This window comes from Astatotilapia calliptera, chromosome 6 (assembly GCF_964374335.1).
Source record: "Astatotilapia calliptera chromosome 6, fAstCal68.1, whole genome shotgun sequence".
Taxonomy (NCBI): Eukaryota; Metazoa; Chordata; class Actinopteri; order Cichliformes; family Cichlidae; genus Astatotilapia; species Astatotilapia calliptera.
Window position 1 is genome coordinate 2,815,907 of NC_137427.1, and position 12,120 is coordinate 2,828,026.

The 12,120-nt window shown below is 41.4% G+C and overlaps 1 protein-coding gene across 7 annotated transcripts in view; it reads right to left on the reverse strand.

Moving 5' to 3' along the window:
* The window catches only part of sorcs1 (sortilin-related VPS10 domain containing receptor 1), a 203,731-nt gene that overhangs the window by 50,594 nt on the left and 141,017 nt on the right, over positions 1-12,120 (reverse strand). For all 7 annotated transcript variants that reach the window (XR_013909575.1, XR_013909576.1, XR_013909577.1 and 4 more), the window contains exons 6-10: positions 8,678-8,742; positions 6,504-6,622; positions 6,226-6,315; positions 3,182-3,361; positions 1,274-1,420 (exon numbers count right to left, since the gene is read on the reverse strand). Coding sequence is in view for 3 of the 7 variants with exons in the window: in XM_026169679.2 (XP_026025464.2) it covers positions 1,274-1,420; positions 3,182-3,361; positions 6,226-6,315; positions 6,504-6,622; positions 8,678-8,742 (601 nt within the window). In the remaining 4 variants the exon portion in view is untranslated. The remainder of the gene's footprint in view (positions 1-1,273; positions 1,421-3,181; positions 3,362-6,225; positions 6,316-6,503; positions 6,623-8,677; positions 8,743-12,120) is intronic.

A 12,120-nucleotide genomic window follows, 5' to 3' on the forward strand; every position in this document is an offset into this window, starting at 1 on the left:
AGGCATCCATGAAAACAGGATTTATGAAGTTTAACAATGTTTGAAGTTAGCTCGCTAGGTATGTAATCTTTAGATGGAAACATGTTCTGACTGAGGGATTTCTGATCAATTAAAACGTACAGCTCTGCTATCACTTCTGACATAAATGAAGACAGAAAACTAAACAGCAGTGACATTTATAGGGTTTCTGAAGTTGGGCTAGCTGGTATATAATGATGTGCTACGTGGTGGCTAACTACACAGCTTTGTTAGCATGACATAAACACATTAGCACAGTGAAGCTGGAGGATGAAAGCTAATTTTTCCACTCGATAAAAGTTAACGTGAGGGTTCCCGATGGTTAGGGACAAATGCAATCACATGGCAGGATGCTATAAAAGGGACCAAACTTCAGTGAGGAGAACGACTGAGATAATCCATCCACAATATGAGGTTAGTCATTAATATACTGCTGCAAGGGCTGGGCTGTAGTTATAGTTCGTAAGGGTTTAAAAACTGAGATTTTCTTTAGGTTCTTGTTCAGATTAAATAGAACAAGATACAAAGCATTAAAACATGTTAAAAACAAAGAGTAGTTTGGACCCGAAAGCAGGGTTCATATGTCATCATTTAAAAACCGAATACACAATCTGTACTCCATCCACTGACTGACTTCATCCTTGGCCTCTGTATAAATGTCTTGCTTTGCTATGATTCTTGCAGAAGTGGTTCTAGCGTCTAAGGTTGCTGGAGTATTGACATAACTCTACAAATGCTCAGGACTTTTGTGCTTTCTTTACCTAGGTTTTCTCTTTGAGTCACTGGTTTTGCAACATTTCATTTAACAGAGAAATACACAAAGAGGTAAGGTATTGAAAAGAAAAATTTGCTACAAGAAATAAGCGGTTTCCATTTTCAAGGGTAGGTTGTTTACTTGTAATTCTGAACTTTACTAGTGAGTGAAAACTCCACTAGAGTATGAGAAGCCTCCAACTTTCTAGAGGCTCTCAGGAAGGAAGGCAGATAAAATACAGAAAAGCCTTTCTGTCTGACAAGTCTTTCTCTCTGTGTTTCTTTAAATGGGAGGTCAGCTTATTGGACTGAATCAAAATGGCTGACCTTTCAGCTGAGCAGCCTCAGAGCACTCAGCTTTGACGGGCGCTGCTCTTTCCGAGCTCGGGCTCTCGTTGCTGCTGGGATCAGTCAACTCCTGTCAAGGCCTCTCTTTGATGGAAGCGCACACATATAAAAACATGTATGAACGCATCTCGCTGGCAGATGCAAAGAAACTCACCAGCACACAGTGAATGCTGTTGCCTCTCAGGTCTTTGCTCGGTGCCTGCAGTAACTTCCAGTCTCTGCCTCTGTTGTAGGTGATGTACGTCTTCACTTGGTTGTCCGTCCTTTTGTTGGCGAGGAACATTCCTTTTATTCCCGCTACCTGGAGAATCAGAACGGTTCACGGCTTTATGTGAAATTTTACTTTATTTGACCAATAAATATGATTGCTTTCCTATTTTCAAGTCACTGTGCCGAAAACGATCGCAACGCATTGCAAAAGCAAATCAGACACTTCAAGGAAACGCAGCCTACTTCTGCATTCCCAACAAAAACCAAACACAGTCACAAACCCTGAGTGGGAAATGATCGACTGTCTGGAGACTTGTGAATAATCGATGTGTGTCTTAAATGAATCTGACTCCCTGTTGGAGACCTGCAGGACGACTCAGGGATACTGAATTGAGTCTGTGACAGTGGCATCAGGCAATGAAACTCCACTTTAGTAATTGACAGATACTTCAATCTCGCTTGGAGGAGAGATTTAGCACATCATGCGTTTCGGGTGGCGACCCCAATCAAGACAGTAGATTCGATTCTATTGCTCAGGCCACAGCAGACATGAGCGGCATCACCAAGGGCTTAATTATTAGATTCACAGATATAGTTCTATTCTACGTTAAACTTAAAAGCATCGTGAGTTCCACAGAGCCTCAACACCAGCTCATAGCACACCTTCTGTTTTTGGATTTGGTGTGTTGTGCAAAGTGATCTGCAGTTATTAATCAAAGGAAGAAATAATCTCAGGCTCCTAAAAATCTATATGGCTGGCACAATGCCCCTTTGCCTTTGTTGATGTCAGCACTTTGAAGCTGTTTCATATTCACACAACGTGCTCTGAAGATTGTAGGCCTACAGCAGCAGGGTTCCTTTGCAAAATGACAAAGTAAGTACATTTCATCACGTCTGCCTGCTAGCTCCAAAGTATTGATCAGCGTTCGTAATAAACCTGCAGGCCGCATGCTCATCGAGCAGGCCTGCTGTTTAAAAACAGAGAATTGTCTAAAATGAATACTGCAGGCTCCAAAACTAAAGCTGAGGTTTCTGCATTTGTGCGATGTTCCTGCTTCAGACACAGAGTTTATTTTCCTGTGGATACAGCATCAGTGGTCCTCCTCAGTGCTCTTCACATACAAGGTCTTAAATAATCAGGCCCCATCTTATCTTAATGACCTTGTAGTACCATATCACCCTATTAGAGCACTTTGCTCTCGCTCTGCAGGCCTACTTGTTGTTCCTAGAGTATTTAAAAGTAGAATGGGAGGCAGAGCCTTCAGTTTTCAGGCCCCTCTTCTGTGGAACCAGCTTCCAGTTTGGATTCAGGAGACAGACACTATCTCTACTTTCAAGATTAGGCTTCAAACTTTCCTTTTTGCTAAAGCATATAGTTAGGGCTGGACCAGGTGACCCTGAATCCTCCATTAGTTATGCTGCAATAGATGTAGGCTGCCGGGGATTCCCATGATGCATTGAGTTTTTCTTCTTCACTCACCTTTCTCACTCACTATGTATTAACAGACCTCTCTGCATGAATCATATCTGTTATTAATCTCTTTCCCTCTTCCACAGCATGTCTTTATCCTGTCTTCCTTCTCTCACCCCAACCAATCACAGCAGATGGCCCCGCCCCTCCCTGAGCCTGGTTCTGTCAGAGGTTTCTTCCTGTTAAAAGGGAGTTTTTCCTTCCCACTGTCACCAAAGTGATTGCTCATAGGGGGTCATGTGATTGTTGGGTTTTTCTCTGTATCTATTGTTGTATGATCTACTGTACAATATGAAGCGCCTTGAGGCGACTGCTGTTGTGATTTGGCGCTGTATAAATAAAATTGAATTGAATTGAATTGAAATTGAATGTTTTTTTTACCTCGTAGAGGTCGACCATGACGTTTCCCTCGGGGCCCATGCTGCTGACCACATTCTCCAGAGCCAGAGTGTAGTAGACCCCTGAAGTGTCTGACACATACAGGTTGTAGGTTTCATTCTGGTTCCACTCCCTCACAGCCGCGACGACACGGTTTTCATCCGTACTGATCACATGCAGATCCTGGTAGGAGTAAAATGATATCACAGACCCTTGTTACCCCAGCGTTTTTATCTTTACAACTTATGTTTGTGCTGTTCTGTATCATACAATAAAAAGTCTTGACAATAATAACAAATTGACATATACACCATGTGGACGAAACACATTACACCTCAGACATGGGAACCCATGCATGAAGCTGCTGGCACACTGTTTTTGTGCCGATATAAATACCAGACGAGGTTTGGATTGCTGCAGTCACTGAGCGTTTGCAACTTCGTTACAAGTAATGCATTCCTGTAATCTGATTACTTTTTTAAAGTAACGAGTAAAGTAAGGTATTACTTTGCAAAAAAAGCAATTAGGTTACTGTTGCTTTCCTGTAAGCATTACTAAACCGTGATTTTGCTTGTGCGAGTGTCTCATGACAGTGAGTTAAGCGTTCATGGTAACAGACGTGTGCAGATCAACAATGGATAATACGGAGTACAGGAGAGAGTACGACCATGCAGGGTTTAAAGCGTGGAAGTACTGACTCCCTAAAAAGGGACAAAAACATTAGCATCAGCTGTTCACTCTGTGTGGGAAGAAAACTTCTTTCTACAGTGAAAAATGAAACTTCATATCTGAGCGAGCTGCCACGGGAATGTGACATTCCCAGAGAAACCCCCGGATCCCCCCGCTGACATGACCACTGTTGGCAAACCTCCACCCGCCTCACCCCTGCTAAACAGGGGACAATAGATTTAAGAGCGACAGGACTCAGTGCTGCTGAACCTTTGATTTTATTTAATTTTTGCTGTGTTTTACTTGCATCTATTTGAAAGAGTGAGTGCAAACACAAATCATGATTTTATTTTATATGATGGATTATGCAGGAAATAGGTTTAAATAGCAAATAAATTTCTTCAAACCACAGACAGTTACATACATTTAAATTTTTGCTTGATGCAAGGTGCATAAAGTTAAAAGATTAAAACTAATAAAACAAGTTTTAAAAAGAGACTTTTTCATTTGATTACATTTTATATGATGGATGCAGAAAAAATAGAACTGGGCTGAAAGGTCTGTTGTTTTATTACGTATTCAGGCTGTGTGTCAAGTAACTAAGTACTTTTGAAAATAAGTAATCAGGATTATGTTTTTGGAGAAGTAATCAGTAATTTGTTACTAATGACCTTTTTCAAGTAACTTGACCAGCACTGCTCAGCACACAGAGTCTGCTCTATATCCTACAAGGTCTGGCACTTCATGGATGAGTTGCTGTAGTTCCTAAACAGCTGCACTTTGCAGCAATAGCACCTACAGCTGATGGCGGGAAATCTACAAGCGAAGAAATGTCACAAACCAACCTGCAGCAACAATTTCATCCCATTACAGTCTCACACTGAAATTCAGTGAGATCTTTAGAACGATGCATGAAGACTGCGTGGGTCAATGCTGGACTTTATACACCTGTAGCAATGGGAACGCACAGACCTGGATTAAAAGATTAAAAGGTAGAGCTCAGGACTTTTGCCCATGTAATGCAGCGGTCCCCGGTACCGGTCCACGAGTCGTTGAGTTCACGCTCGGCTGTGAAATTTATGGTTTTCAGGGTTTGTATCGTTAACTCGCCGTCTTATTTTGCAAGAAATATCTCCGAGTTACCATAGTGACCAGAAAGCATTAAGGAGCAGAGAGGAGGATGTTACTCTTAATGTTGTTGGCGCATTTTCAGGAGGATGCTGCTAATAAAGTTACACAATTACACAGTAATTTCGGGTTTATTATTATATTAAGAAAATACCAAAGGTTCTGTCTCGGTCGTATCATTTTATTTTGTTGTATTCATCCGCGACACCTTTATTTATGTGGTGTTATAAGCAATGTGTGAATTTGGTGAATTTGTTGGCGCAGTACCACATTGCCCTGTGTCAGTTCTATTATATAACTACAATGGGAAACAGCCATGATCTTATAGTGATGCATACAGACTTACAAATGGTTGTTTTAATAGCAAAGTACAATCTTTAATAGTAACATCATAATGATTAAAACTCCCTCTCTTTAAAAAGCAGTTTAAATGTTCGTTAATATCTTGACAGAGACAACAAACAGTTTGTATTCACCGTGTCAACAGTAAGCTTCTGTTCAGTGTGCTCCCGACTCCTCTGTGCATTTTGCATATTGATATTTTTGTTCATTGCTTTTATCCAATAAAAGTCAACATCCCCTCTTTATGCGTGCTCTTAATATCATCATCAGCTTGAAATTACACTTTAAAAGAACATCCATTTACTGTCATTTGTAATGGAAATTTGTAAAGGCTTTAATTTGTTTTTTTTAGGCAACATGATCTCTTCTATGCTAATAGAAATGTAATTTTTTAGTGTGTACATATTGTTCTTACCCTCCTGCTGGGCTTAATCATATTTATTAATCAGAATCGCTTCACGTTTAGTATTCATGTATTTCCACTAAGAGGATACAGCAATCATTAAGACTACGTCGGGCTTATTGGGCAGAGTTATGCAGCTGAGGCCATGCTGTTTAGTTGTGTGCTTCATCTACCTCTGACTGTGCCAGCAACACCTTGCAGTGAGCTGGCAGCAACCTGGGCGCCCAGAGCTTGATTGAATAAAACATGTTTAATTGTCAACGGGGACGTGACAAGCGAGGCCACGCGCACATGGAGCAGCATGGAATAACAATTCTGGAAACACTGCGAGAGCTACTTTTGCCCTTGATTCGCCCATAAATAACAGAGAGGGCACCACACGGAGCCGGCACGATCTGGAGCGTTATTGAAAGTTTCGCCTTCATATTGAACAAAGTTTAAAGCCTATTTTTTTCCCCTTTAGAAATGAGAAAAAAGAAAGAAGCCAACGAGGTATATTTCTTACCTTGGGCAGCGTATACTTGGGCAGCTTCATAGGGGTGAAGACATCTCTTTTAGCTGACACGTAGTAGATTGGCCTCCCCCCAGTTGACACCTTAAGGTGAGCCAAAAAAGTTTGTAGACATTAATAAAGCAGATAAAGGATTTTCACACGTATAGCTCAACTAATAGCATCTCTCTGTAAGAATGACCTTGACAAATTCCCCAGAAAACCCAACATCTTTTCTCCTCCACACACTTTTCTGTAATATTTCTTACTGAGCAAACTGGACAATTACCTACCTGGACAAACACATACTCATCTTGCACCACCAGAGAATTGGGGTCAATGTAGCCGGGGAATGGTTTGCCCTTATTGGCGTCGGTGCAGTTCTGCAGCTTGCAGGTGACATACAGCGCCTCTGCTCCGACACACACACACACACACACACACACACACACACACACACACACACACACACACACACACACACACACACACACACACACACACACACGTCAAGCCCTGGCATCAGCAATGGTATTAGCCAATGAAGAAAGGCAGCCTTCACCCAGAGCCAAGCAGCCTCTTTTGGCCCCTACATTACTCGTGTCAATAAAGTGGTCCCAGTAAGGGAGGAGCTGGGTGGAGGGGAAGACAGATGACCACAGAAGCCAATTGCTTTCTTTGCCTTCAATCGCAGCGCTGGGAAAGAGCCTGTCCCCACACGTTAGCCTCTGCCAAATATGTGCCGGCTCCCCCCACGCGTGCATGATCAATAGTGATAGTCTCTGGCTGTGCGACTGTAACATCTGACACGATTGATGTCTGCTATGCATGTTTGGATGATTGGCTTTCCCTTACTGTATTGGCCTCAGAGAGGTGCCATACAAACTCTGTGAGATTGAAAAAACTAACTACAATCATTTAAGTGTTAAAGAGAGACTGAAACGTGGTTAAAACTGAAGTGGCAAAGGCCGATATATCCTGACTTTAAGTTCTTAGTAACACCAATAAAGCTAGATCGTGTTTTTTAACTTCTTTGACCTCCTAGGACCTGGCGTCCACATATGTGGACATCACATTTTGTGTTATTTAGACCAAAATACTCAATTTTGCTCTACAAGGGCCTGATATCCACTTGTGAGGACATTATACTGCCACTGTTCTATCGAAGTTTTATATGAATATCCTCACATATGGCTCTCATTTTTCTTAGAAACAAAGATTAGGTAAAAAAAAAAAAAAAAATCTGCCAATTCTTTGTTTTTACTTTCATCAGGTCCCAATCAGCCCGAATATCAAAGAGAAATTAAAAATGCATGCCGTGGAAGAGTTCGGGTCTTAGGAGGTTAAAACTGAATTTTATCCATGAAATATTTTTCTTGCAGAAAAAAAGATTAAAGAAAAATAGCTCCAGCAAATAAATAAGCATCAGTTTGTCTGACAGATTGTGGAATAAGAACAGGCTCTTACTAGTTTTTGTACAAACTTTTCCCCCATTTTTCCACTTTGGACTGAAAATGAAAAACCAATGACAGTCCACCCAAACACGTATTTTTACACGAAACAGGAAAAGAACAAACGTTGTTTCGGTTTATAAGAGTAGGAAATAAAAGGCCAATCTATCTCACTTTCAAAAAAGTTGTTTTTTATTTGTACTTTTTTGTTTGTTTGGTTTAAACTCAAATAGATCCGCGTCGATTGCAGTGATGCAATTTTGAGAAAGAAGGGAGGAGTCTGTGGGAGTGGTGATTTATTAATACCAACCACAGATCGTCCTCTGTGGAAAAAAATAGCAAGAAAATTTTCAGAAAGCTATCACAATGATAGTTATCTCAACAACAGATAAAAATAAATCAAGTCATATCTGATTTACTGAGTTACCTTTGGGGTTCAGCACTGAGCCCTAAAATCTTATGTACTTAGATTATATCTGCAGGGGTTTTAAAACTATTCAAATGTACTTTTGTTTTAGAACGTGCTGTTTAAAAGAGTAGATGCTGTAAGTTTCTGTCCATACTTTTGTTTATCAGTAATTTGTGCTCTTTGCATTTAATTCAATCCTTTTCTATATTTATTTTTATTGGCATTTTGGGTTGCTGCTGAAAATTGCCGAAATTTAGGGAAAAATATTAAAAATATAAGAACAAGGAGTCACTCCCAGAAAAGTGAAAATGAACCCCAAATATCCCAGTGTTCATTGTCATTCAGGACGAAGAGTGTTTCTTTCTACTTAAAAGAGCCCCCCTGAGCTAAATCACTTGCTTTTAAAAGCATTCTAATATATGCATTACTTTTCCGTCCGTTGTCATTGTGTGTCCCCCGACTCGGCCATTTCCGCTGTCCCTTCGTATTACCCTTCAATGGAATTGTCCACACAACTCCCAATTCTTCTCTACTTTAGCACAATGTTCACGATACAGTACAAAGACGGCAGAAAATGGAGCACCGGACTCGGAATTCAATTACTCACGTCCTTCAGTGATGCTGGTTTCCAGGTGAATTAAGCCCGGCTCTTTGTCCAAACCCATTTTCGACCTGAAAGGCAGACAAATGTGTTTCAGGAACATCACTATTGGTCTTCTGCCTTCGGGCAGATGTCACCTATGGCAGCTGCTGTCTAACACGAGAGATTGCGTGTTGCAAAGTCAGACAAATTTATGACGACGGATAGGTTAAGTCAAGCACTATGACAGTCGTGCTTAACATCAGCAGGAGCTGGCTGCAGGAATTACCTCGTCTTTGTCTTCACTGTGAAAGGCAGCTTAACTTGTAAAGGGAAAAAGAGGGCCTCGGGTTTACTGTGCGATCTAAATGTTCAGAGTCCCCACAAGGTCCTTTTTCGCCCAGAAAAATGGAGGAAGATGTTTCCTGGCATCATTAGGAGAGGAAAAGCCATTGATTTTTCGCACTACAGTAGGGATGCCCGCAGATGGAATAGCATATAATCATTACGGCATTAAATATGTATTAAAAAGACTGGGGGATCAGAGGGGAAGCAAAGGCAGCACACACAGAGGGGAGAGAACGGGGGAGGTGGGGCGAGACAGGGGAGAGAAGCTGGGAAAGAGGCTGTGTCGACAGGTAGAGCGCACACACAAACGAGGAGGGAAATAAAGGGGAGTCTGTGTGAAGCAGACACAATGAGAGGCAGAGACCACTATATCGTTTAATCATTATTATACTTATTGGTAGTATTGGTAATTTCCCAGATGAAACGCAGCTGTGAATAGCATGGCCTAGTTATCTGAGCCACATTTCCATTTTCACTGAATAATCCATTCAGGTACCCAGGAGCAGTGTGAGACGGGCACAGAAGAAGTGGACGGTTTGTTTAAACTTGTGTATTTTCAGTGATGGCACACCTACAGCGGGGCGTCTGTGTGTATGACACTCGTCTGAACAGCTGTGTGGCCTCTGAAGCGACTCAGAACAGGCATGCATAAAAACGAGATGCAGCCGTCGCCTTGCAAAAGTATATCGCATACAGGCAGCTCTGCACGCTTTTCACATTTGTAATGTCACAGGCAAATTGCACACGTTAAGCTCACAAACTTATTAAATGTGGCCAAAGTTAGAACGGCGTGTGGCCAAGTGCTGCTCAGGTTTACCAAAACACGAAATGAGATTACACTCTTGGTGGCTATGTATATTACAGATATAAGCTCGCTCTGCAGCCTCATTACCACGACTACCACCACACCTACTGCACAGCGAGCGTCCCAAAATAGAACTCTGACAGCTTCTGCAGCATCAGCCCTTCAGGCTCCCTTCACTCCTGGCTGCCCAGCTCGTTACTACCCGACGGTTCCTCTGCAGTTAGTCGAGGTGAAAGCTTTTTGTTACGTGTTAGTTACAGCACAGAGGGCAGACGTGCTAGATAACACCGAGTTGGACAGCAACTGTGGGGCGGTGGCAGTGAGGCAGCGAGGGAAGGCCAGGGAACATTGTAACAATTATGAGAAGATGAAGCAATGCAGCAACGTTAAGATGACAACTTGTGTTGCTGGTTAAGGCCCGCTGAAAGAAATTAGTCGATTATTTCAGTTGATTTCATCTCAGTGGACGAGAAAACTTTCAGATTCACTCCAAACTGGTTCTGAAGCCTTTTTTCATGACTGAACTCGACGATCAGGCACGTCAGACACATGAATAAAGGAAATCTTAAAAACCTCTCTGGCTCACATTAAGTAACATTAACTATGTTATTATTGTGGTAACAAGAAGGTAAATAGTTATTATGCCAACATCAGGAACACGTTTATCGTTACTGGGATTTAGATAGGCTCGTTATTCGTTACTTCATGTGTTGCGTTCGACTTATTTCAGAAATCGGAACACGGACCTGGGAATAATGTCACACTCGAATAAACGGCGTTCTGGTTAGCCTCATCAGAGAATGCTGGATTCCAATATGGCGATGCCCTTGAAAACGGTTGGTGTTGCTAGCCCTCTACAAAAACAAATGACTACTAAACACATATGCAGCTTATCTGCAGTCTGGAGTTACCTACATCTTCCTACTCGGAAGGCAGAATTTCCGAGATCCAAGTACAATTGAAAGCACCACGACTGCAGTTTCTGTGTTGGACATAAAAAGCGCACGTGACACTGTGACGTAGGCTAGAATCCTGGCAGCAGTCGACGACGGTCCAGGCGTGGGATTTCTCTCGTGGAATTATGCACATTCAGTCAGGGAAGCAACACATTAATAAGAGCATTCTGAGTAAAACCAAAGTTACTTTCCCTAGTAACTAGTTACTTTGAAAGTAACGAGTAACTGAGTTACTTTTGATAGAAGTAACTAGCAATGTAACTAAGTTACTAATTACTAAGTAACTTACCCAACACTGTTTATATAGCACCACATCACAAGGCCTCAAGGACTATTGTAGCTTTGGATTAATTCTATTTTTCTCAAAATGCCTCGACTACGTTACTTGAAAGTTGACTTTTTCTCACGTGACGATTTAAAAAAAAACAAAAAAAAACCTTTAAATCATGTATAGTCATGTAAAAAAGGTTTTTTTTTAAGGTTGTATGCATCCCTACAAATTCACAAAAACTACATCTCTGACTCTGCTCAGACATGCAAAACTGCCTGTGGGCAAACCACAAATCTTCAGACAAGACCAAAGTGGAGACGTTTGGCTGAAATGCACGGCGCCATATTTGGTGAAAATCAAACACAGCATATCAGCACAAACACTTCAAACCAACTGTCAGCACAACGGAGGAGGGCTGATGATTTGGGCTTGTTTTGCAGCCACAGGACATTGGGCAGCTTGCAATTATTAAGTCAGTCAAGAACTCCTCATACTAAAGTATCCCTGAGTCAAATGTGAGAAAAATAAATAAAGCTTGACTGAAAACGATTATGCAAGAGTTAAATTGACAGACCTTAATCTGACTGTGGTGAGAGCTGTGCATAAACAAATGCCTGCAAACGTCAATGAACTGAAGCAGAAGAGAGGGAACGAATTCCTCCACAATGATGTGAGAGACTTAGAAAGTCACACAGAAAATGAACACTACAAGTTATTCCAGCTACAGCTGATTCTACAGGAGTCATGTAGTGCAATAGGACTGCAAAAAACGTTCCTTTTCAGATGATGGTGTGTCACCGTAACACAGAGGGCAGACAACATGCTTGAGCACAGTTGGACAGCAATTATATGGTTGGTGGGGGAGAGAAGGATTGTCACAATTTCACAGACATTAAACAATTGCTAAATATGGATGAGCTGCATGTTTTTCTCCTAGAATATGAAAAATGTTATCAGCTGGCTGGTTTGAAAAAAATAATATATTTTTAAAAATTTACAAACACTATAAATAAAGAAATATTCGGGCTCGGTTGGATGCGTTGTGCAAGCCAATGCTGTAATTTGTAAAGAACAAAAACCGTTCTGCATC